Source organism: Littorina saxatilis, linkage group LG14 (genome assembly GCF_037325665.1).
Source record: "Littorina saxatilis isolate snail1 linkage group LG14, US_GU_Lsax_2.0, whole genome shotgun sequence".
NCBI lineage: Eukaryota > Metazoa > Mollusca > Gastropoda > Littorinimorpha > Littorinidae > Littorina > Littorina saxatilis.
Genome location: NC_090258.1, coordinates 34,777,678 through 34,805,484, shown reverse-complemented (window position 1 = coordinate 34,805,484; position 27,807 = coordinate 34,777,678). Strand labels below are relative to the sequence as shown.

General features: G+C 40.6%; 1 protein-coding gene across 1 annotated transcript; it reads left to right on the top strand.

The window, feature by feature from the left end:
- Positions 1-656: 656 nt before the first annotated feature.
- On the top strand, positions 657-27,318 carry LOC138947646 (glycerol-3-phosphate dehydrogenase [NAD(+)], cytoplasmic-like). The gene is made up of 10 exons (XM_070319154.1): positions 657-801; positions 7,831-8,008; positions 8,849-8,989; positions 11,771-11,912; positions 19,368-19,480; positions 20,361-20,481; positions 20,950-21,065; positions 22,317-22,423; positions 22,878-22,973; positions 23,470-27,318. The coding sequence occupies exons 1-10, from the start codon at positions 761-763 to the stop codon at positions 23,486-23,488; spliced, it is 1,074 nt and encodes a 357-aa protein (XP_070175255.1). The 5' UTR covers positions 657-760; the 3' UTR covers positions 23,489-27,318.
- Positions 27,319-27,807: the final 489 nt, after the last annotated feature.

Sequence of the window (27,807 nt, the reverse complement as noted above, 5' to 3'; positions counted from 1 at the left end):
CCAAGTAGTACTTCGTTAAAATACAATTGTTTCCGATGTGTAACATAATATTATGTATCGATTGGAGATTGGATTTCCCTTCTTTGAGTCATGTGACGTCAGAGGCCGACAAAACTTTATAATTTGGCTTTTCAGGTTGACCGAAACTTCAAAGGAACTAAAAAATAAAAAATAAACGTCATGTGTTTGATTGCATGTGTGTGTGCTGTTCAATGTCAAAACAACAACAAAGTGAGTACATGACGTGTGTTTTGTAGTTCCTTTGAAGTTTCGGTCAACCTGAAACGCCCAAATATGAAGCTTATGTGTTTGATTGCATACATGTGGATTGCATGCATGTGTGTGTGTGCTCGTTCAATCGTCAAAACAACAACAAAGTCATAAGTACCTGAAAGGAATTCGATCGATACATAAATGTTATTTGCGTGTTTGACCAAAATATGACATTTTACACAGATCTCGACAGTCATTGTTCACCTCGACCGCTAGCGCGGTCTCGGAGAACAATGACTGTCTCGATCTGTGTAAAATGTCATATTTTGGTCAAACTAAACGCAAATAACGTATAATATTCAAATGAGAGAGAGAGAGAGAGAGAGAGAGAGAGAGAGAGAGAGTTGGGCGCCTGTGGCAGTGTGGCATTGAGCTTGCCAAGTCCAAGGACATTCAGTTCACCTTTTGCAGAGTAGCCTCCCTTGCTTCATCACCGGAACCGATATTCTGCTTACAAGGACGCCAGTGGTACAGTTCGCAGTCAAATATGGCAAAAAAATCAGTATGCATCGTTGGGTCCGGTAACTGGTAAGTGCATTGGTAATCTTGAACTTTAGCGTGTTAAATTTATAGCTCAGAATCCAGTGACATTCTTTACTTATTTTTGATACAAGTCCATGTAAGCAAGCCAAAGAACATTTGTCGTGAAATTAATTGACGGATTGAGCTTCAAACTTAAGCATAATTAATTAATTTGGTTGTTCAATCGACGAAAATGGCGTACGTTGTCAACCATGGGACATCATTTACACGAAAGAGTTGTCTCCCTTGTCCGATCATACGGATAATTCCTTCTTTGACCCATGTAAATAAAATGCATTCGTACAGTTCATCGGAGTTCATTCCGTAACTTCAAAGGGATCTAAAATTACTTGTTATGATTACAAGTGCAGGTTCTACAAATTTGGAGACTTTAACACGCTAAAGTTCAAGATTACCTCTTTTTTACGACTGAGTTTTCGATTGCGAATGTGGACTTCAATTTTCATGCAGTTTGTCTTGATCCAGTTTTCACAAAAATGAAAGTTGAAAACTTGTCATTGCGGCACTCATGTTACTGCTGAGGTTACATTCTCTGTCGCCGAGTACTCTGACACGCAAGCATGGCAGTTGTTGTTAGATCGATTACAACGCAGTGGAAGGATCAAACAGTAAACGTTTTACCTCCATACCTCACTGCACAAACATGATCACCAGGGTGGTGTTTTCGTGTGTTTGTTTTGTTCAAACTTTGGACCTTACTCTGCAGAACGATCAAGCAACCAGTTAAACAAGTTTTCTGTTTCAAAGTTAGATTGAATTTTTATACTTCAGAACGGGGTCATGCCAATACGTCCCAGTACCATTGTGTCCCAGTACCATTGCGTCCCAAAAAAATGCCGTCTCATTGCGTCTCATTAAGCAATCCCACTGGGTCCCAATACCATTGGGTCCCAGTGCCATTGCGTCCCGTACCATTGCGTCCCAACAAAATTGCGTGTCGATAGGTCCCAAGAAAATTGCATCTCGATACGTCCCATAAAGGAATACCATTACGTCCCCGTACCATTACATCCCAACACAATTGTTACTTGAGTAATGCTTGAACGCTGCGGTGGGCAGTGTGTGTGTGTGTGTGTGTGTATGTGGGGGGGGAGGGTGAATGGGGAGGTGAGGTGGGCACAGTGAGGTGGGCACAGTGAGGTGTGGGCCGCGGAAGGGGGGATGGGGTACGTGATCATCGTGGTCAGACTAGGGGAGAGAAGGGATGGGTGGGTGTGAGCAGTGATTAAGGATGGAGAAGAGATAAATAAATAAATTAAGTAGATGTGCAACGCCAAGGCACTGCATACCCCAGCGAAAGACAAACCTCTCTCTCTCTCTCTCTCTCTCTCTCTCTCTCTCTCTCTCTCTCTCTCTCTCTCTCTCTCTCTCTCTCTCTCAAACACACATGACACACACACACACGAACACACACACACACCAAGTTACACACGTCCACACGTACACACTCACTCACTCACACACACTTCATACACAAAAAACACCCCCCCATACGCACACTATAGACAGACGGACATACACACCTTTACAAATAAACACACATACACTTAAGCACAAACCCACCCACGCTCTCTCTTTCTCTCTTATACAAACAGACCCACACAAACACACACACACACACACATGTACATACACACGCATGTACGCACGCACACAGACACACAGACATTGACTCACACAAATCTCATACACACAAAACACATAAGGCGTCCGCTCCGTGATCGGGAGGTCGTGGGTTAGAACCCAGGCCGGGGCATACCTAAGACTTTAAAATTGGCTATCTAGTGGCTGCTTCGCCTGGCGTCTGGCATTATGGGTTTAGTGCATGCTAGGACTGGTTGGTCCGGTGTCAGAATAATGTGACTGGGTGAGACATGAAGCCTGTGCTGCGACTTCTGCCTTGTGTGTGGCGCACGTTATATCTCAAAGGTAAATATGCGCCGAAATGGCTGCAATTACTGGCCGTATAAAATTTCATCTCACACGGCATCACTGCTGAGCGCCTAGAACTGTACCCACGGAATATGCGCGATATAAGCCTCATTGATTGATTGATTGAAAGCAGCACCGCCCTGATAATTATGGCCCTTCTTGACATACATAGACAGACGGACACACACACCTTTACAAACAAACACATATACACACTCATACACACACAAACATACACACAAACTCACGCACACACACATTCACACACACACACACTCTTTCTCTCTCTCTCTGAGTACAGACTCATGCACGCGCGCACACACACACACACACACACACATACACACACACTAACACATGTGCACAAAATGAATACACACACACACACACACACACACACACACACACACACACACACACAAACAGTAACACTAACACATGTGCACAAATTGAACACAAACACACACACTGCGCGAGAGAGAAAGACTTCAGGGAGACATGACGTCATGATGCATTAAATTGACGTCAAAGTCTTTCGACCGTGACGTATTCTTCTTACGCGAGCTTTATCCATAGACTTGGAAACTACGGAATTTCTACCTGTCCAAAACGGCCTTGGGTGGCGTTTGCTGAAAAAATGGGGGCGACTATTGCACCCACCGTATTTTTGTTAGTATGGTCCCAATTTTTGGTGAACTTCCATCTCCAACTGTAGCACGTAGCCGGGCACAAAGAATCCTTCTTTATCATGTATTATTCAGTATGCACATTTCTCACGTCGATTACAGTATAGCGTTCACGGGATACCTCCAGCTTCGCTGGGATAAATAGACATACACACAATCTGTTAAACACATTGATTTATGAGATATTTCGTTGGTCAGACAATTTTCATTCTTTCCGCAATACCTTTAACAGATCACCCTTTTGAATGATTTTTGAGTCACTTGAGAAAAAGTGACTCTATGTAATCGGTCAGTGTTAGTCTGTCCGGCCGGCCGTCCGGCCGGCCGTCCGTAGACACCACCTTAACGTTGGACTTTTCTCGGAAACTATCAAAGCGATCGGGCTCATATTTTGTTTAGTCGTGACCTCCAATGACCTCTACACTTTAACGATGGTTTCGTTGACCTTTGACCTTTTTCAAGGTCACAGGTCAGCGTCAAAGGAAAAATTAGACATTTTATATCTTTGACAAAGTTCATCGGATGTGATTGAAACTTTGTAGGATTATTCTTTACATCAAAGTATTTACATCTGTAGCCTTTTACGAACGTTATCAGAAAAACAAGGGAGATAACTAGCCTTTTCTGTTCGGCAACACACAACTTAACGTTGGGCTTTTCTCGGAAACTATAAAAGTGACCGGGCTCAAATTTTATGTGAACGTGACTCATTGTGTTGTGAATAGCAATTTCTTCCTGTCCATCTGATGCCTCATATAATATTCAGAACTGCGAAAGTGACTCGATCGAGCGTTTGCTCTTCTTGTTACCCTTGTTAAGTGTTTCTTGTATAGAATATAGTCAATTTTTGTAAAGATTTTAGTCAAGCAGTATGTAAGAAATGTTAAGTCCTTTGTACTGGAAACTTGCATTCTCCCAGTAAGGTCATATATTGCACTACGTTGCAAGCCCCTGGAGCAATTTTTTGATTAGTGCTTTTGTGAACAAGAAACAATTAACAAGTGGCTCTATCCCATCTCCCCCCTTTCCCCTATCCCATCTCCCCCCTTTCCCCGTCGCGATATAACCTTGAATGGTTGAAAACGACGTTAAACACCAAATAAAGAAAGAAAGAAAGAGTCTTCAGCTGTGGAAACCTTGTTCAGTTGTTGGCACGTGCGATCGTCTGGACAATCGTGGCAAAATGAAGCGGTAAAATGTGACAGTTTCGGATGACTGTACCAAGTCTAAACAGCAGAAGCAGCAGATTTTCTTGGAGAAATATAAGAAAGAGCCAGGAATTGTGGAGTCTACTATGGGAAAAAGTCATGCACACTGCAAGTATTGTAAATCAGATTTCTCCGTTGTCCATGCTGGGAAATATGACATCGAACGACACTGCAGTTCCAAAACTCACATGGACAAGGTTGCTGCAAAGAAATCCGCTGAAAGCTGCCAAAGAATTATTAAGTTCATTCCCGCAAAGCAAATCCTGCCAGAAGAAAAGGCTGTAGTCCGTGCTGAAGCAATGTTTTCTGAGATGATTGTAAAAATGAACATGCCACTGTCAACCGCAGATGTTATTTCACGAACTTCATCTTTTCATTATCAATCTGCTTGGAAGACACTGGTTATAATGTTATAAACTGACAGGTAAATAAAATTGTTTTATCCCTGTTGTATCGGAAGGAGGTAAATTCTGAAGATGTTCACAAGACATGCTATTCTTACACAAACACGTTTGCACCCACGGCCCACGTACGTTTTGCCTGGCCCATATGGCTTTGCTTGCAAAGTACACCAACTTTTTGAAAAAGTACTCTTGCCTCAGGTTTAGGGTAAACAGGTCTGTCTATTATTATTTGTAGGTATTCAGTGTTTCATTGTTTCACAGAACAAAAGTGTGTGTGTGTGCGTGTAAGAGAGAGAGAGGACTGGCAGTAATAACTGTTGGCTGAATGCACATGACTTCAAGCAGTGTACCCCTTTCATGTTTGTAACATTCTGTGTTGTCTCTGTCACAAAGCAAATATCTGAGAAAGAGAGTTTTTGAGTCACTTGAGAAAAAGTGACTCTATGTAATCGGTCAGTGTTAGTCTGTCCGGCCGGCCGTCCGTAGACACCACCTTAACGTTGGACTTTTCTCGGAAACTATCAAAGCGATCGGGCTCATATTTTGTTTAGTCGTGACCTCCAATGACCTCTACACTTTAACGATGGTTTCGTTGACCTTTGACCTTTTTCAAGGTCACAGGTCAGCGTCAAAGGAAAAATTAGACATTTTATATCTTTGACAAAGTTCATCGGATGTGATTGAAACTTTGTAGGATTATTCTTTACATCAAAGTATTTACATCTGTAGCCTTTTACGAACGTTATCAGAAAAACAAGGGAGATAACTAGCCTTTTCTGTTCGGCAACACACAACTTAACGTTGGGCTTTTCTCGGAAACTATAAAAGTGACCGGGCTCAAATTTTATGTGAACGTGACTCATTGTGTTGTGAATAGCAATTTCTTCCTGTCCATCTGATGCCTCATATAATATTCAGAACTGCGAAAGTGACTCGATCGAGCGTTTGCTCTTCTTGTTTTTCAGGGAATTGAAGGATATTGAAAGATATTGCACTTGCTTGCTATTGAGCATGACATGCTTACTAAAAGTTGTGTTTTGTTCTGAAGCTAAATACAGCAGTCTTCAATATAAGTGAAGAAGGATTGTTTCTTCTTTCAACTGAAATCACGGGACAAAAGTCTGAAGATCAATAAGATATGTAAGCGAAGAAAATTTCAAGCATGTCACGATAACGATTGTTTTCTTTACGTTAGATAGTTGAAAAGGATTCACAATGTTGCAACAATAATGAATGTTTTAATGACCTTAATAAGTTGAAAAAGATTAATGTCAATCACAAATTTTGTGATAATAATGAATGTTAAGTTTATTGTTCTATATTCTTATCTTTCTTTATTTGGTGTTTAACGTCGTTTTCAACCACGAAGGCTATATCACGACGGGGAAAGGGGGGAGATGGGGTAGAGCCAGTTGTCAATTGTTTCTTGTTCACAAAAGCACCAATCAAAAATTTGTTCCAGGGGCCTGCAACGTAGTACAATACATTACCCTACTGGGAGAATGCAAGTTTCCAGTACAAAGGACCCAACATTTCCTACACACTGCTTGACCAAAATCCTTACAAACATTGACTATATTCTACACAAGAAACACCCAACAAGGGCAAAAGGAGAAACAGAATCCGTTAGTCGCCTCCCCCGACATGCTGGGGAGCATCGGGCAAATTCTTTCTCGTCCCAACCAATATGGGACTCCCCCTAACCCGCGGGGGGTCTATATTCTTATGCACCCAGGAAGACTAAGAATGAATTGTGTCAAATCTGATGTGACGAGACTGATCTATTGAGTTGAGATGTTTAGCTAAAAACTTGTCATGATAACTGGCCAATTCCTATAAGATGTCTGATTCATTCATTTCATGTAAGTTTGATATTGGATACGTTTTGAGTGCTTTAAAGTGGTGAAATAAATTTATTTTCATGCAAATTGAAAACATATCGCTTTTGCTTCTTGTGTCATCTGGAACCTATCGATACATTTTTTTGGTCAATGTCCGTCCACATGTTTGTCCGACATCACCAGTACACATCTTTTTATTTTCTTTTTATTTGTGAAATACTGCTATGTACCGACACGTTTTGTAATAAAAGTGCGTTTTGTAATAAATTTATTACAAATCGTGTTCGGCTTACACAATTTTTATTACAAATCGTGTTGAACGCGTTTTGTTATAAAAATTGTGTAATCCGAACACGATTTGTAATAAATTTATTACAAAATGCACTTTTATAACAAAACGTGTCGCTACACTGCTACAGTAACATCTCAGAAATTAAATTCACTAGTATTGGGACCTAATGGTACGGGGACGCAATGGCACGTAATTGTATTGGGACCTAAAGGTACTGGGACGCAATGGTACTGGGACCCAATGGTATTAGGACGCAATGGTACTGGGACGCAATGGTACTGGGACGTAATGGTACTGGGACGTAATGGTACAGGGACGTAATGGTATTGGGACGTATTGACATGTAGCCCTTCAGAACTTGTCCTGCGTCAAGTGTGTTTATATATTAAAGGTTGTTGTACTTGTACATTCAAGAGATCAATTGCTGTACTTTGAATATATATCTGAAAGCAGCCGTGTATCCAGGGAAACTAGTAAAACTAAGCAAACCAATAATTATAATGAGTACTTAACACATGTAGGAAAAAGCTGATGAATTGAATGGGTCCAGTTTAATTTCAAATGACCACAACTTGAATGACATAATACGACAAACTACTGGTTTATTTTGTCTTGGATTGATGAATTCTGATCATGGTTTTGTTCATCTAGGGGTTCGGCCATAGCTAAGATCATTGGCAACAGTGTGAAGAACAGCAGTTTGTTTGAAGAAAAAGTTCTCATGTGGATGTTTGAGGAGCAAGTCGACGGACGCAACCTCACAGAAATTGTCAACACTGATCATGAAAACGTCAAATATCTGCCGGGAGTAAAACTACCCACTAACGTGGTAAGTGTAGTCTCGTCTCTTTCTTTCTCTCTGCAAGCGCACGCATATGTGTGTGTGTGTGTATGCATAATGTGTGGGCACTTATGTATGCAGAAAATGAAGAACAAAGTACTTAAGTAGTTTCAAAAGCTTGCAACCCATTTAAGTTCATTCTTAAATATCTGATTGCTATCTGGATCTGCATGGGTAGCTATGTCATCAAAGAAATGAGGGGTCAGTTGATGATTAGTATGTCTCATTTACTTTTGTTCCAGTGTGCTATACTTGCATAGGACAGTGAATTCATACAAATTGATTTGTTGATATCACATGGTTTACATTTGTATGGGCTTTAATTTCTAAAAAGTAAAATGCTGACTTGTTTGTGGATGTAACTGCCAGAAGTAATGGGTAACCCTTTTATCCCAGCATCAGTTAAGCCATTTCTACTGTCTGGTTCTGCCTCAGTATTCTAGTGATTGTGAACATGGCTGCTGAAAAAAGTTTTGGTTTACATGAATACATGTGAAATGTACAGGAGAAATGAAAATGGGGGGGGGGGGGGGGGGGGGGGAATAGCTCATTTGGTAGCGTAGCTGGCTTATAAACCAGATGTCGCTATCGGCGTGCGTTCGATCCCCATGTTCGGCAAGTGATTTATTTCCCAGATTCAACTTTGTGCAGACTTACTGCAACATTCAAAACAAAATCATGTGCTTTTGCATTTTGGAAATAAATTCTATTGATTGATTGATTGACTTTTCCAGGTGTCTAAACACCCCTGTGTGCACTCATGCGCATGATAAAGAACCCAAGTATGAAATCTTATCCTTATCCTTGACTAAAACGTGTGATTTACAGGTGGCCATTCCTGACTTGACAGCAGCCTGCAAGAATGCCGACATCCTGGTCTTTGTGTTGCCGCACCAGTTTGTGGATAAAACGTGTAAAACCATGGAGGCACACATGAAGAAAGATGCCGTTGCCATCTCTCTCATCAAGGTTTGGTTTTGTGATGAAGTTTTAGGCTTTTTGTTGTTATACGGGTACCAGAAAACAAAGTATGAGGATAGCACAGGGGCGGATCAGTTCATTTTATGGGGGGGGATTCCAAAAGTATATTGTGAAGACATGGGTGTGAAGGCGCAAAGCGCCGAGCCGACGGCGCGAAGCGCCTAGCTTGCTAGGGGGGTCCGGGGGCATGCCCCCCCGGAAAATTTTGAAAAAAAGGATGCAAAATGGTGCAAGCTGGTGCATTCTGAGGATGATCATTACCAGTTCCAGGCAGCAGATTTTGTCACTGATTAATACCCACAAAATTGAAACTCAACCCAAAAAAACACACAAAAATATTTTTATTTTTTGGCTGGGGGGGGGGTTTCCGGAAACCCCAGAAACCCCCCCCTCGTCCGCCCCTGTAGCAGGATTTGTTTTGTTTTGTTAGCAACATGAATAATGAATGGGATGAATTTATTTTATTTTTACCCCAGAACAGGGAAGCTGAGAGAATAATTTCATCCTTTAAAGCAGAGTGCAAATAGACCAAGGGTTTTAGTGCAATCTCACAATAAGGTGTCTTTTTTTCAAGAATGCTACTGTCACTAAAACAGTTTGAATTGTAGAGTGCATGAAATGAACCCTAGCTGCTGTTGGGATTTGGTGGCTAGCGCTGGCAGCTGATTGTTGGAAGGGAGCTCACTTGTAATGCCTATTGGGCATTAATGAACACTTGTTGCTTCCCCTACTCCTTGTGATGGAAGGAAAGTGTATGTGTGTGTGTACATATGTATCATGTGTGCTTATGTGTGTGTGTGTGTTAATGTGCGTGTGTGTGTGTGTGTGCATATGTATCAAACTATCATGTGTGTGCACATGTGTGTGTGTGTGTGTGTGTGTGTGTGTGTGTGTGTGTGTGTGTGTGTGCATACATGTACATGCTTATAAAACAAACTGGTACTCATGGTCTAGATAATCTTGATGGGAAAATTTTGAAATTGTCTGCCCCTTTTATTGCAGAATCTCTGACATACGTTTACAACTTGTGCCTGGACAAATCTGACTTTCCCGCCAAATTAAAGGAGGCAAAAGTAATCCCGCTATTCAAATCAGGCAATTCTTCTGACCCCGCCAATTACAGACCAATCTTGATTCTTCCTGTTTTATCCAAACCACTTGAAAAACACATATATACACACTTGGCCGCTCATTTGAAGAAATACGACCTTATTCATTCAAATCAGTCAGGCTTCAGAGAAAATCATTCGTGCCACACAGCATTAATAAAGCTTCTTGAAAACTTGCTTAGCAACATTAATAATAATGAACTCTGTGGTGTCCTATTCGTCGATTTTGCAAAAGCATTCGACGTCATTAATCATAAGTTACTTTTAAGAAAATTAGCTGAGTATAGATTGTCACCCCAAACCCTATGCCTCCTCTCATCTTTCTTAGCCGGACGAGAGCAATCCGTCTGCGTGAATTCCACTATGTCAAGTAAAAGACCGGTGTTATATGGAGTCCCCCAGGGTTCTATCCTTGGGCCACTTCTTTTCTCTCTGTACATATTAACGATCTTCCTTTTAGTGTTAATGATGATTGTGAACTATTTGCTGATGATACGACCATACACACTTCTGATAAAAAACTAGACAAAGTTTATTTATCATTGCAGAACAGTGTAGATGATCTCATTAATTGGACGGAATATAACCACATGAGTCTTCACCCCCAAAAGACCAAATACATGTTAATTACAACAAGGCAAAAAAGACAAAACATCAAGAATAATCCTCATTCCTTATTAATTGGCAACGATGCAATAGCGGAAGTAGGAGATCACAAAGTTTTGGGAGTAAATATCGATAATAATATCTTGGACCCATCATGTTAGATCGTTGTGTAAAACCATGTCGAGGAAAATATATTTGTTGAACAGAATAAAACACTTTCTTGATCCACACTCAAGGTTATTATTTTATAATGCATACATACAAACCATCACGGATTATTGTTCGACCATCTGGGACTCAGCCAGTGCAAACATTTTAAAACCACTGTATAGTCTACACAGACGAGCCCTAAAATCAGTTCTATTAAAACAATCCAGTCTTGTTTTCGACGATTATAAAAAACTTAAGATTTTGCCCTTAAAAGAAAGATTTAAATCAAATAAAGGCGTACTCCTTCACAAAATCCTTTCCGGCCATGCACCGAGTGCTTTCATTACAAAATTTAAAGCCAAACCAAGCCGAAAATTCAACGTCCCCATTCCGCGGATAGATCTCTTTAAATCAAGTTTAGCTTATTCTGGCAGCGTTTTGTGGAATTCTCTCCCGGAATCAGTTCGAGTCCCAGCAAGTCTCAATACTTTCAAAAAACACCTCTCATTACATTTAATGTCTAATTACGAAAAGTCACAGTGATGGAAGACTTCGTTCTGATTATTTTCATATTGATCATATCTGTCAATAAAGCATCAGTGTTTCATAACGCAAGAATGTATGTATATCCTACAACGTGTATATAGTCATGTGAATAGTTTTTCTGCCTTTTTTTTAAATTTTTTTTTTTTACTGTCATGCTTATCTTTTGCAATTGTTTTATGTACATATGTATTTAAGATTAGAATAGTCCCTCTCTGGGCGAGGGCTGGTTGAAAAGAAGCTCGTTTATATTGCTTATGCCACAACCCTCGTAAAATAAAATTTGATTTGATTTGATTTGATTTGATGCTTGATATGATTTTGTATGATACAATGTGTGTGTGTGTGTTTGTGTGTGCAGGGTTTTGCCATCACAGATCACGGCATCAAGTTGATATCGGAGATCATCTCGGAGAACCTGCACAAGATTCCCTGTGCGGTGATGATGGGAGCAAACCTGGCTGGGGAGGTGGCCAATGAAATGTTCTGTGAATCCACCATCGGTAAGCAGGGACTGGTCATTTCTGCCTTTTTAGCAGTTGAAGTTTGACACCAGTTGAAGTTTGACATATTGTGGACCTCCCTTTTGAGACCTCAAAATATTAGAGAAAATTGGTCTTGAAAAAGAGGGAGTCATAAAATGGGAGTACATTTACACAGGTTATGAACAGAAAATCTGAGAAAACAGGGTCTTAAAGGGGACGGAGTCTTAAATCAGGGGTTGTAAAAGGGGGTTCCACTGTACCAAAAATGAAACTGGCTGCTAGTCAGGTCTACAGGTAGATATTTTGTGCTGTAGTTATGCTTGCCATGATTAAAACTTGATTTACGAGCACAGGCATCTCGAACATCATTTCTATAACATTTAAATGTGGTCCAGCCATTCTGTGACGCGATGCGCTAGATATTGTGAGAAGGGTCTGACTGACCAACCTATCTTCGCGCGCGATCCAGAGCAAATGAAACAAGTCGCGTAAGGCAAAATTACTATATTTAGTCAAGCTGTGGAACTCACAGAATGAAACTGAACGCACTGCATTTTTGAGTCACTTGAGAAAAAGTGACTCTATGTAATCGGTCAGTGTTAGTCTGTCCGGCCGGCCGTCCGGCCGGCCGTCCGTAGACACCACCTTAACGTTGGACTTTTCTCGGAAACTATCAAAGCGATTGGGCTCATATTTTGTTTAGTCGTGACCTCCAATGACCTCTACACTTTAACGATGGTTTCGTTGACCTTTGACCTTTTTCAAGGTCACAGGTCAGCGTCAAAGGAAAAATTAGACATTTTATATCTTTGACAAAGTTCATCGGATGTGATTGAAACTTTGTAGGATTATTCTTTACATCAAAGTATTTACATCTGTAGCCTTTTACGAACGTTATCAGAAAAACAAGGGAGATAACTAGCCTTTTCTGTTCGGCAACACACAACTTAACGTTGGGCTTTTCTCGGAAACTATAAAAGTGACCGGGCTCAAATTTTATGTGAACGTGACTCATTGTGTTGTGAATAGCAATTTCTTCCTGTCCATCTGATGCCTCATATAATATTCAGAACTGCGAAAGTGACTCGATCGAGCGTTTGCTCTTCTTGTTTCACAATGACCGTAGTCCGTACAAAAGGCAGTGAAATTGACGAGCCTGTTTAGCGCGGTTGCGCTGTGCCGCATAGCACGCTTTTCTTCGCTTTAACTTTCTGAGCGTGTTTTTAATCCAAACATTTCATATCTATATGTTTTTGGAATCAGGAACTGACAAGGAATAAGATGAAATTGTTTTTAAATCGATTTCGTAAATTTTATTTTAATCATAATTTTTATATTTTTAATTTTCAGAGCTTGTTTTTAATCCGAATATAACATATTTATATGTTTTTGGAATCAGAAAATGATGAAGAATAGGATGAACGTAATTTTGGATCGTTTTATAAAAAAATTATTTTAATTACAATTTTTGGATTTTTAATGACCAAAGTCATTAATTAATTTTTAAACCTCCAAGCTGAAATGCAATACCAAAGTCCGGCCTTCGTCGAAGATTACATGGCCAAAATGTCAATCAATTTTATTGAAAAATGAGGGTGTGACAGTGCCGCCTCAACTTTTACAAAAGCCGGATATGACGTCATCAAAGACGTTTATCCCAAAAATGAAAAAAAGTCTGGGGATATCATACCTAGGAACTCTCATGTAAAATTTCATAAAGATCGGTCCTGTAGTTTACTCTGAATCGCTCTACACACACACACGCACAGACACACACGCACAGAAACACACACACACACACACACACACACACTGTGCGCGCCTTCGTGTGCGAGGCTGGTACTACATATTGTTCATACGAAATGACAAACACAGGTTACAAGCGATAACGCGCAAAAGTACTGGTTTATTTGTTTTACATCTGATATTAGATATCAGTAATGCATATATATATTTACAGTACTACGTATTGCGGTAAAAAACTTATGAACAGAAAGAAAAAGAGAAAAGAAAACAAATTATTAGACATGGCAAAAGTATCAAAAGCATTAACAAGACACGAGAAGTAAAAACAAGAAAAATAAATCACAAGACAGGCGAAGACAAACAGACAAGAAAGTTACAAATACCAAACACTCGTTGGTTAGACGGTCCTTCAACAACAATAAAGAATTAAAGAGTACTCAAGAAACTTAGCATACATACGTTTAAAACCAAAATGGCTACTTTCAGAAAAATACAAAACGTTGACTCTTCAGGCCAGGAATACAAAGCAAACTGTCAGTGTCATACCAAAAAAGTCTAACGACAACGTTCCTGCGTTAATCAAAGTCACAAACAAGATATTTACTCATCCACTTTCCCTCAATAACGTTACAAGAAATAAGCCCGTTTACAAAACGATCACCACAGACCGCAAGCTCTTTTACCTAAATTCTTTTAACGTAAGGCTGAAAAAGTCGGAGAAAACGTTTCACTTCGAACTTCGTTAACCACAGAAAACACAAGTTATCATTATAAACATTAGCGACTTTCTAGCATCTACAAAACATTGCTGTACGTTCACAACACTAGAACAGTTGAACACACAATAAAGAAACACTACAACAAGTCAGACTTTCAACTCACGTTATACATAAACAACTCACAAAGTCATTACAAAATGGCGACCAAAACACAACACAAACAAGTAACAACAAAATTACCTTATGCGCTGTGTGGGTTGACCAGCAGTACCAAAAACGTGTTGCCTCTCAAACGAAGGGCACAAAACGATTCACACTTGAGAAACAACTGTCTCCAAGAACATTACGTTGACGTTAAAACATAAGAAACACTCCATTGGTTCACTTGTTAACCTTCATACGTTTACAGATCAAAACCAAACACTTCCTAAAACCCTCAGACCAACTGACGAGACAGGAGTCAAGCAGTGGTATTTATGGAAACAAAAACCTAACATGGAATAGTTATTCAAAAGTCAAAGGTCACCGGATTGACCAACCAACAACATTCCTAAGACAGAATCGGGTGAAACTACTATTTTACAACCAATCAGTAACCGATCACGCACTCCGTGCATGCTCAAAACTTAAAACGGTATATTTAACAGAAAGAAGACCAAGGAACTAGCTGACATCACAAAGCTAAAAACACGTGAGTCACACGTATTCTAAAACTTGCAACGCAGATTCGCAGGGCTCACCCCAAAATCAAAACACGGAAAAGAGCACGTGAATCTCACGGTGTTCTAGAACTAAACGACGCAGTTTGTGACGCTCCGACCAAAACCAGGTCACAACAACTGAACAAGGAGCACGTGAATCTCACGTAAAAATATTAACGCTCCACAAAACGGGTCACAACAAGGTGCCACAATAAAAACACGGTTTACTTCTTTTTACATCGTGCAATGGCTTGAGCAAACGTAATTACAACAAAAAGTAGGTGAATGCATGCCACATCGGCATGCACACACACACACACACACACACACACACACACACACACACACACACACACACACACACACACACCACGACCCTCGTCTCGATTCCCCCTCTATGTTAAAACATTTAGTCAAAACTTGCCTAAATGTGACCCCGCACCACCAAATCAGTCTTAACCCCTTGACTGCCTTATGACGGGTATACCCGTCATGTGCCAGTGCATCCGCAATGCCTACGTGACGGGTAAACCCTTCAGCTTAGTTCAGGAATTTTCCAGAAAGGCTACGTCACTGCTGACACACAAATACCAGCCAATGGCTTGGTAGGATACCTCATTCTCATGAATAAACATACATGGTGACGCAGTTTTGCGTCTGAAGGCTATTTTCGGCCTTGGCAGCAGGGAAGGGGAGAGAAGGTTCTACTCGTCAAAATGGCTAACGGTGACAGTCGACCGGGCCGTAGTAGGGAAAAACAAAGCCGGACTGACGCTACAGGCGGTGCAAACGATTATGGATACTGACAGGGGAAGGGGGAGATCTTCTTTCGGACGATTCGTTGGAAATAGGTAGATGACAGTGATTATGATCCTTTCTTCGAGCAAACAAAACAGCCACCTGTGTTTGATCCACAGGCACCGGAAGATGCGCCGGACTGATTTTTCAAAAGTTCATATTTGAACATCATTATAAGCCAAACTAATTATTATTTCCATGTTTAGACACTAAAAACAGATTCTTGGTTCAATTTCCTTTAAAAATAACATAGGTTTTACTTACCTACCTACTGCCAGTTTGGAGCTAGAATTTTTTGTGAATTATTACACCCCGAACTCCAAAATTCCCTGGCAATCAGGAATGCACATACGTAAGTTTTGATTGGCAGCGAAAAGGGTTAAGGTAGATTTTGAAGGATTTGAGATTATTATATTTCCAAAAACTACAATCTTTGCTGATTATTTTGATACCAGAATGATTGTTGTAACTCAAAAATGTTAGAAGTTATGGCGGGTTGGAGTCAACACCTCCATCACGAGCCTTTCTGAGAAAACAGACTTAGAAGTTTCTGTACACTACTCCCACACTTTGTCCTTAGCAACATGGTCTTAGAATTACCCAATCTTCTTGATTTTTTGCCAAAAGTTTGGGGATGCATCTCTGCACATTTTAATCCATAAGTGTAATGATGTGTTGATTTTAAGTGATCGTGCACCCCCCCCCCCCCCCACCCCACCCTCCAAAAAACCCAAACCAAACAAACATACAGGAGCGAACGTCACACAATGGCTAAAAAGTATCCAATACTTTGAATTTGACATATAATGTGGTTAGAAATGGCTACAAATGTATATATCAAAGTCTCCTGCAAGTATTGTTGATATCCTTTAGCCTCAGGTGAAAACTGAGTGATGCAACCAAGACGTGTGTCCCCTGCTGCTGGTGACGGCACTTTGATCTGCTTGCATCCGTGGCCATTGGCCTTGCAAGATCGAACTCTGGCAAGGCCCAGTAATCCCTGGTCACCAGGCAGAGTGTCCACATCCATGTCAGTGTCACAAAGTCCTGCACCTTGAATACTTTCTACATTCACCAAGGGAGCGTCGATTTCTCCATCACTTTCTTCCTCCTCCCTCTCCGACATTTCACACTCAGATTCACAATCATCACTCAGAGAATCATCCAACGAATTGGAAACGAAATACTCTGTAATCAACTCACTCAGTTCTGTCTGATCAGCAGCAGGCATATTACCTGAACTACATCCGTAAAACACTTCATACTCGATTGTCCAAATTATCGCGAAGCACGTCAAGAAACTATACATACCCTCCCTAACCACACAATTCACCTCCCCCACCTTTTAAACGGAGACAGACCCCCCGCGGGTTAGGGGGAAGAATTTACCCGATGCTCCCCAGCATGTCGTAAGAGGCGACTAACGGATTCTGTTTCTCCTTTTACCCTTGTTAAGTGTTTCTTGTATAGAATATAGTCAATTTTTGTAAAGATTTTAGTCAAGCAGTATGTAAGAAATGTTAAGTCCTTTGTACTGGAAACTTGCATTCTCCCAGTAAGGTAATATATTGTACTATGTTGCAAGCCCCTGGATCAAATTTTTGATTAGTGCTTTTGTGAACAAGAAACAATTGACAAGTGGCTCTATCCCATCTCCCCCCTTTCCCCGTCGCGATATAACCTTCGTGGTTGAAAACGACGTTAAACACCAAATAAAGAAAGAAAGAAACGGAGACAGACAGTATTCTTTAGATTTGAACAGGAACATTTTTTCCACCGTACACTCGTTCATTGAACATTCAGGCCGCTTTGGGCAAACCAGAATAAATGCTCTACAAGCCGGACAACAACTTTAACTTCTGCACATCTCCTACCCATCCCTCTTCTGTTATTCATCTTCTTCTCCCCCCCCCCCCATCCTTCCTTTTACTGTCTTTCTTTATAATCATTATGCAACGTTTATTACGTTATTAATAGATTTGGTTTATTTAGACAAATTGTTCAGCCGTTACCGCCTTATGTTGTACTGTCATGCAGGAACACCACTATAAGCTTCTAGCTTGTTGCTGTTTCTGTGAACTTTGTATACATGTCATGATTGTAACCTTTGTTAAGATAAACTTATGTTTAAACCAATTCGTACATTTTTATCCATGTTTCTTTTTCAATGAACGCAACCATGCATGTTTCGCTTTGCCCGGAAGAAGCTACCACGTGACAGTTCTCATCCAATGGGGTAGCGTGTACCCTTGCTTGGAAACCACCTAGAGGCTAAAGCTGGAGCAAAGTGCTATCTGATTGACTGTGTAGTTGGAGGATCCTCGCTCCTAATTGGTTAGAATCAAACGATTGTTTACATCACGTTTTCTGAGGCTGGCTCGCTCAGCGTGTGTCATACACACACGGAAAGCACAGCCCGCGAAAGGCCAAGCGCAGCCGGTTCTGTACAAATGCGATATGTAGGGGTTAGAACTGCAAGGGTTAAGGGTATTTCTGTTTGCTCAAAGATGGGTCGATTTGGGCGTGTTTATGATCATAATTGATAACTATAATTAACTATAATTAATTATTTCACCCACTTACAATCACCTTTGATTAAAAAAACCGATACCAAACGATAGATAAATGTTTGAAGACTTCATTGCACACCAAATCTCAATATCACCCAGGTTGACCCCCTGCACTGTTATTCGTGTGTAGCTCACTGTGCGGGTTGCGAGTTAAGACTGATTCCAAGAAAAGGGTCACAAATGTAAAAATAGCGACTAACTACAACTGGAACACGTCGCTCCAAACGAGCATGGTGCAGAACAGTTCCCCACCCGTGAAACTGGTCACTTGGTTGAAAGAGCTAGTCAAACCAAGTCTAAAACACAAGTGACTTGTGCTGCTCCGGTTTTTCGTCAGTTTTTTCACCTGCTCTCCCCAAACAACTGCTGTTAGATTGTCAATCTGACCTGTTCAGCTTGTTAATACTGACACATTTAGAGCTAAAATAATCTAGGAAACTTGTAATCAATAAACAAGAATAGCAGGTTATTGGAACGTTTAATTTTATTTTATTGTTTGTTCGTTCATGGGCTGAAACTCCCACGGCTTTTACGTGTATGACCGTTTTTACCCCGCCATTTAGGCAGCCATACGCCGCTTTCGGAGGAAGCATGCTGGGTATTTTCGTGTTTCTATAACCCACCGAACTCTGACATGGATTACAGGATCTTTTTCGTGCGCACTTGGTCTTGTGCTTGCGTGTGTACACACGGGGGTGTTCGGACACCGAGGAGAGTCTGCACACAAAGTTGACTCTGAGAAATAAATCTCTCGCCGAACGTGGGGACGAACTCACGCTGACAGCGGCCAACTGGATACAAATCCATCGCGCTACCGACTGAGCTATATCCCCGCCCTATTTTGTTTTATTATTTAACTGTTTTTTGATTCTGAATTTTAGAACTTTAGCAGTCTATCTGTTTCTGGATTTCTACTTGTGTTTTATATGTTGATTGCAGGTTGTAAGAATGAAGAGATGGGTCAGATGCTGAAGACATTGTTTGAAGCGCCGTACTTTCGCTGTACTGTGGTGGAGGATGCCTGCACTGTGGAGTGCTGTGGAGCCTTGAAGGTGGGTGTCGTAGTTATGTGCTCTGCATGCAGTCCATTAAGTGCGTATGTGACCACAAATTATGGGAATCATTTCAAAAGAAGTCGATGTATGTTTTATTAGAATATAAGGGAAGTTCTTGATGAAGAAATTATTTGCTTTGGCTGTTTGTGCAAAAATTCAGAGAAGCACTAAAAGTAAAATAGAGACAAGATCTCAGTTCTGACTTTCGGGTTAGTAGAAGGATTGGAAGAACAGTGTAATGATCTGTATTTCTATTTGGGTGTGCAGTGTTTATGTTATCCAGAAATGTGCAGAAGTTAATCCAGTTAAAAATTGAACATGCAAGAAGAAAAATCACCAGCTGGACAGCCGTACCAGTTTTTGATTGCATTTGACACTTTTTACCATTGCTGAGTGAAGTAGTAGCAGCGTTACTTGACCTTAGCTTGATTGGTTGCGTGACTGCTTGTTGTTGGAGTCAGTCTTTGCACTTTTGGGTCAAACCAGTTTGCAAAGCACCTGGCACAGTCTCTGCATGGACCGGCACGGTTGGCCTAGTGGTAAGGCGTCCGCCCCGTGATCGGGAGGTCGTGGGTTCGAACCACGGCCGGGTCATACCTGAGACTTTAAAATTGGCAATCTAGTGGCTGCTCCGCCTGGCGTCTGGCATAATGGGGTTAGTGCTAGGACTGGTTGGTCCGGTGTCAGAATAATGTGACTGGGTGAGACATGAAGCCTGTGCTGCGACTTCTGTCTTGTGTGTGGCGCACGTTATATGTCAAAGCAGCACCGCCCTGATATGGCCCTTCGTGGTCGGCTGGGCGTTAAGCAAACAAACAAACAAACAAAAAAGTCTCTGCATGTGTACATGAGTATTGAATGCTGTGTGTGTGTACAGAACGTGGTTGGCATAGGCGCAGGCATTGTGGACGGGATGAAGTACGGCGACAACACCAAGGCCGCGGTCATTAGGCTGGGCCTGATGGAGATGATGAAGTTTATTGAAGTCTTCATGGCTGGTGGGGCTTTCTTCTACTTACTCGGTCCTTACTCTGTTTCACACAGGCATGTATCAACACGCGCACACACACTGTTGTTGGGCTGGTTTTTTTTTATGTTGCTATTCTTGTTTTGTTATTTGTTGACAGCCTGCGAGTGTTGCACAATCAAGTATCAAGACCAGGAAAGATTTGTTTATGGGAATATAGAGTACCCCAGATTTTCAGGTCTCAGACGCAGACTATCACTGCATTTCAACACACATATATACTTAAACAGTTTGGAAAGGGTGCAAAAATTGTGTCGTCTTATCTTCTGTAGGAGAGAAAGGTTGTTCACCAGATGACAGTCAGTGTGTTAAGTCAAAGACTCATGCTGACGTAAACATAAATAGGATGGGTATACATGTCAGTATTTAAGTTATCTTATTTATTCATTAGTGGCCTTGAAATGTGTATCACTTCATAATGTAATTTGTGTTTTGACAGGTTCCCAGTGCAAAATGGAGACATTTTTTGAGAGCTGTGGTATTGCTGACCTGGTAGCAACGTGTCATGGTGGACGCAACAGAATGCTGGGAGAGGCCGTTGTTAGCTCTAAAAAAGTCAGTGGTTCATGTGATAACTGTGTGTGTGTGCTGGAGGGGAGGCAAGTCAAGGGAACATGTCAGTACGTCCCAATACCATTGCGTCCCAGTACCATTACGTCCCAGTACCATTACGTCCCAGTACCATTGCGCCCCAGTACCATTGCGTCCCAATACCATTGGGTCCCAGTACCATTGCGCCCCAGTACCATTGCGTCCCAATACAATTACGTGTCATTGCGTCCCCGTACCATTAGGTCCCAATACTAGTGAATTTAATTTCTGAGATGTTACTGTAGCAGTGTAGCGACACGTTTTGTAATAAAAGTACGTTTTGTAATAAATTTATCTTGAAGCTTGAAATTACTCGGATAATATAAGGTAAGATACTCCGTACTTATAAAATCCACTGTTCATTTTCATCCTTTCGCTGACCTACTCTGTCGTACAATATCCATGCCACACACACACACACAGACACACAGACACACACACACTGCCCACCGCAGCGTTCAAGCATTGCTCAAGTAACAATTGTGTTGGGACGTAATGGTACGGGGACGTAATAGGATTCCTTTATGGAACGTATCGAGATGTAATTTTCTTGGGATCTATCAACACGCAATTTTGTTGGGACGCAATGGTACGGGACGCAATGGCACTGGGACCCAATGGTTTTGGGACCCAATGGGATTGCTTAATGGGACGCAATGAGACGGCATTTTTTTTGGACGCAATGGTACTGGGACACAATGGTACTGGGACGTATTGGCATGACCCCCAAGTCAACAGATGAAGAAGGCTGTGGGTTTGCTGACACAGCTGGGACCAGCACCTTGCACATGAAAAGAAACTGTTGCGGCAGTGTAGGGATCAAACACATTTAACAACCGCTTACTATTTTTGTTGAACCAGACTGCCATTGATTTGTTATTGCTGCACTGTATGCTAGGTATATGTAAAAACTGTTTATGTAAGTTTATGTAAAAATGGAGACTTGTGGCTTGATAAAGAAGGGAAACAACTGTGCCACTGCAGACCACATGGCTTTTATTCTAGCTGTCAGCTCCTCTTGATCTTCTTGCTCATTTACAGTTCAGGAAGTCTCAAAAACTCGTCTAACGGAGGGTTTGACACATTTCAAGTGTTTGTAAACTAATTTTATCTATAAAAGCATGAGAGCATAGTTTGTGTTTTCTCTTCTTTGACTTTCTGTCCCAACTGAGAAATGTTCTCTCCTGTGACTAAGAATGAATGTTTCTGTTCCAGACAATCAGAGAACTTGAGAAGGAGATCCTGAAAGGTCAGAGCTTCCAGGGACCTCTGGTTGCCAAGGAGATTCATGACATGCTGGAAAAGAGAGACATGTTGAAAAGGTAAGGAAGGAGTGGGAAGGAGTGGCTTAGGCTACCATACAAATGTGCATGATAAAATGACAAGACATAAAAATGTCATTAAAGATTTAATTATTTATGCGTGTGTGTGTGTGTGTGTGTGTGTGTGTGTGTGTGTGTGTGTGTGTGTGTGTGTGTGTGTGTGAGAGACAGAGAGATAGAGTCAGGGACAGGGAGAAAAGTTGAACAGAGAATGAGGGCTGGTTGTGTGTGTGTGTGTGTGTGTGTGTGTGTGTGTGTGTGTGAATGTGTGCAGTAGATCGTTTGATGAAAGGATTTGCCTTGTCTAAATGTTCTTTCAAAAACAGACATCGTTTGGTCTTTTCTTGGTTTATAAGTAACAGTAGTAAATGGACTAACACATTGATCTGCAGAACTTGTCAGCATAATGTTCCGCTGCATTTGTCTGATTCTAGTTTTGTTTGTATTTCTGCAGGTTTCCATTGTTTGTTGCTGTGCACAAGATCTGTAAACGAGAAATGGATCCGTCACTCTTTATTGACTGCTTGAGAGACCACCCAGAACACATGGAGTAAGAGTTGTTACCATGGGCTGAAGTGTATTAATTTGGGGGTTAGTCTGAATTGTGCATTGATTCATGTATTTATCATGTGGTGTGCCAGTTTGCCGTCGTCCCATTTGCATGTGGCATTAGTAGAGGAATTATGAAAATAACTGTCGGGTTTGTATGGGTTGTAGAAGAGAGACCTTTTCTTGCAAAACCTCATACAAACATTAGAGGGGCCCATCACTAGCGAGGGGTCTGTCCGAAGCACGTCCAAGCATGCCCATGTGTTCTTCACACCCCTCGCTACAGATTGTATTCTTTAAATGTCAACCAATACTTGCCAATCTAATATTTGTACGAGGTTTTGCAAGAAAAGGTCACTGTTCCACAACCCATACAAACCCAACTGTTATTTCCCAAAATCAAATCGTCTATTAGTATTAGGGATTGTTTGAGTTTGAGAGATAGTTGTGACACTGACCATTTCCCTAGATTTACCCAATACCTCTTTTCCCTCCAGCATCCAGAAACTACTGTGAGAACTCAGGTGAATATGTCTGCAGTGTTGGTTATTGAATAATTGATACACCTTGTATGATGTTTTTGGTACCTGCTGTGTAAGGCCCTCCTTCTTAAAGGCGGTCCTTAAATTGAGCCCGAAATTGACTGTGCTAAAGCTTTGTGCAGCGAGCGTCGTGAAGTAGGTTTCTGGAGTCGACTTTGCCTAACTAATTTCAGGCTTAACTACATGGGCAGTTCTTTATTTCAGGGAATAGAACATGTCACTGATAAACATTGGTTTACTTTTTCAGTAGAAGGATGTTTCTTGCATTTTCTCTGGTGCTTGTAGAGTAATTGTATGCTTCCCTCTTGATATACATTGTACTATTATTCTTTGCAAGTATAACCTTCGTGGTTGAAAACGACGTTCAACACCAAATAAAGAAAGAAAGATTCTTTGCAAGCAGTTGCATGTTGGTTCTAATCTAGTGCTGTATTGGTTGACATTTAAAGAATACAAGTGTGAAATTATGAATGCACAACAATGGTGATTGTGCACTGTAAAAGAACAAGAAACAAAATACACTTTGCAGTCAAAGAAATGATTTTTAAATGAACATAGTTGCTTTATTCTGTGTTGTTATGTCCCTGAGCTTTTATGTTTTCTCCTACTGTGATCTTCAAATGCAATTGCTTTACAGTTCACTGTACACTAAAGGTAAATTTTGTACAGGAGATGTGATTAAGCAGAAACGGCTGTGTCTCAATTTCATTGCAGAAAAATAACCTTAGGATTGAGGACAGCTGTGGTAGTTGTGTAGAGGTAGGTAGAACCAACTATCTGTGACATTGTGCGTGCACTTCTTCATTGGTAAAGAATCTTTTTTGTGCCAAATCCTTGCCTGATTGTCCCTGTTTTTTCTTTGTTCTACTGTCAGTGTCTTAGTAAAGATGCGAAACAGAAGAGCAACAACAGTAACACTTTGTGGTGTGACAAAGCGAAATAGCATTTCTGTCTCACAGATTTAGCATTGGAGATTACCGACTTTTTGTGGTAAGATAATGCTAACCCAAATAATGTTCCTAAACCGAGTAGGATACAAAGTAATTTGTTCTTGTTAGAGGATGGATGAAAAGCTTGCAACATATCTGTGGGAAAAAAGATGTCTGTTGCGCTAAATATCAGTCTTTATGACAAAGAAATTTTTTTGGTCCGACTGTCTTAGTTGTGAGTGTAATTTTGTTCATCCATGGTCATGAACTCAGAAAGCTCGGTTGTGTTTTTATTTTGGTTTGTATTTTGCTCAGAGTGAAAAGGGTAACCTCAAAACGTTCATAATGCAGATAAAAATATACAGTTGTCTTTTCGTGAACATTTACACAGAGAAACAGATTGGTTGTGCTTTTATTTTCCCTGGTTCTGTTTCTGCTTTGTCATGGTTATTTGTTGTTGTTTGATTTCTTTTGTTTTGTTTTGATTTGATGAATATGAGGTGTTGACTATCCATGTTTATTTTGTTGCTAGTTTCAGCATATTTGTGTTATATCAACTATATGGTAGGTACAGCTACAGTCAAATAATACCTGCGCATTGTGTACATGCTTGTGTGTGTGTGTGTGTGTGTGTGTGTTGGCCTAAACTGCAGCTGCAAACAATGTTGAAGGTGTAACAAGAAATTGTACAGCAATTGACTTGCCTGCTCTATGAGCAAGCTTTGTGATCTTTGTCAGCTATACCTGTCAAATCTACCCAGCTCAGCTGTATTGATTACCCATGAATATAATCATTTCAATTTTATTCTCGCAATCTTATTTAGTTGGCCTTTCTTTCTATATTGCTTTATTGTGTGAAGATATATTTAATTATTGTTTTTTTTGTTGAAAAGCTTTAAAGCTTTTCCTTTCACCATTATTATTTTCCATTGGAAAATATGAACAACAGCTGAACTGCTTTCAACTTGTGTGTGTATTTTTCATTTTTCTTCGTTTGTTACATTTAGTCAAGTTTTGACTAAATGTTTTAACGTAGAGGGGGGAATCGAGACGAGGGTCGTGGTGTATGTGCGTGTGTGCGTGCGTGTGTGCGTGTGTGTGTGTGTGTGTGTGTGTGTGTCTGTCTGTGTGTGTGTGTAGAGCGATTCAGACTAAACTACTAGACCGATCTTTATGAAATTTGACATGAGAGTTCCTGGGTATGAAATCCCCGAACGTTTTTTTCATTTTTTTGATAAATGTCTTTGATGACGTCATATCCGGCTTTTCGTGAAAGTTGAGGCGGCACTGTCACGCCCTCATTTTTCAACCAAATTGGTTGAAATTTTGGTCAAGTAATCTTCGACGAAGCCCGGACTTCGGTATTGCATTTCAGCTTGGTGGCTTAACAATTGATTAATGACTTTGGTCATTAAAAATCTGAAAATTGTAAAAAAAAATAAAAATTTATAAAACGATCCAAATTTACGTTCATCTTATCCTCCATCATTTTCTGATTCCAAAAACATATAAATATGTTATATTTGGATTAAAAACAAGCTCTGAAAATTAAATATATAAAAATTATTATCAAAATTAAATTGTCGAAATCAATTTAAAAACACTTTCATCTTATTCCTTGTCGGTTCCTGATTCCAAAAACATATAGATATGATATGTTTGGATTAAAAACACGCTCAGAAAGTTAAAACAAAGAGAGGTACAGAAAAGCGTGCTATCCTTCTTAGCGCAACTACTACCCCGCTCTTCTTGTCAATTTCACTGCCTTTGCCATGAGCGGTGGACTGACGATGCTACGAGTATACGGTCTTGCTGAAAAATGGCATTGCGTTCAGTTTCATTCTGTGAGTTCGACAGCTACTTGACTAAATGTTGTATTTTCGCCTTCGCGACTTGTTTGTTTTTGTTTTAGCAGTAGCGTGATTTGCAGTTGATTAATTTATTTTTTGTACTTGTATTCTGAAACATAACGCAAGAACATTCATAATTTCAACTTGCATAACGTAGATCTAACACCGTGGCAAATAGTATGGCCTTAGAATTTTTGTTGTCAATTCATTGTAGATAATATTGTCAGCCGCTTCAAATGTAGTTCATAGGAGCACATTTATAAAGGCACAGTAAGCCTCCCGTAAACCATCACAGATACTGTCAGGCTTTTACACACAGTACAAACACCCTTCCATTTGAACGCTCACCGAACGGGAACATCCTAGGTGCCCAACGTAAAAAGCGAGCAATTTTCAAAGAATTAATTTTGCGGATTGTCTCCTCACACAATCGGACCGTGGTGCGGCGCTGAACCGATTTTGGGTTTTCTCTGGATCCATTCCCAGTAACTCTTCCTTATCTTCTCCAGTGTTTTCAGCGTTTATCTCCCTTCCTTCGTGTGGCGTCAATCCATATTTCCGTTTCTATTTTTAGAAGGTCACTGTCGACAACGCTCAATCCATATTCCCGTTATACTATTTTTAGAAGGTCACTGTCCCGGCGAAGCTGGGTATTACTCTTCTCCAGTGTTTTGCGCGTTTATCTCCCTTCCTTCGTGCGGTGTGCCGGCTTAGCCGAGTATTCAGCTCGACTTCTTCCCGGCAAAGCCGTACCCGGCGAAGCGGGTATTCATCTAGTATATATATACATGTATATATTTTCGAAGGTTAGTATAACAAAAATAAAGATCTTTTGACCTGCTTTTATTGTTATTCATTCATTCGATTTATGCAAGTTTTAATTGTCTAAACACCGAAGGCATTTGATAGGATTATGTGAATGTGACTCACATGACTTCACTGCAGGGATTTATGTACCCTTTAATGGAAGCTATTAAGCTGCGTGAAAATGAAAATTAAATTTGAACTCTCTTTTTTCCCTGAAAGCTGTGTTTGTGTTATACTGTATGGATACTTGGCTGTGTGTGTGAAACAAGAAACACTTGATGTTTCTTGTTCAAAAACGCCGGTAAAGAAATTTAATAAAATCAGTATATATACTATGAAGCTTATTTGAGTAAAACTCAAGTCCCAAGTGGTGGGTTCGAATCCCACTAACGTCAATATATTTGTGTGTGTGTGTGTGTGTGCGTGCTGGCGGTGCGTGACTGGATGTCGGTGTGAGAGTGGTGTCCTCAAACCAGTGCCAGAGTGAAAGAGGTGGTGCCATAGAGGACAGAGTGGATATGTCTGTGCCAGGCTGGTGGACAGGAAAGAGGTGGTGCCATAGAGGACAGAGTGGATATGTCTGTGCCAGGCTGGTGGACAGGAAAGCCCTGTACGAAGGGTGTATTGATATGGCAGAATTGCTTCGTTTTAAAAAAAAATGTATTTTTTATTTATGTTTATTTTTTACAAATCATAAAAATCATACC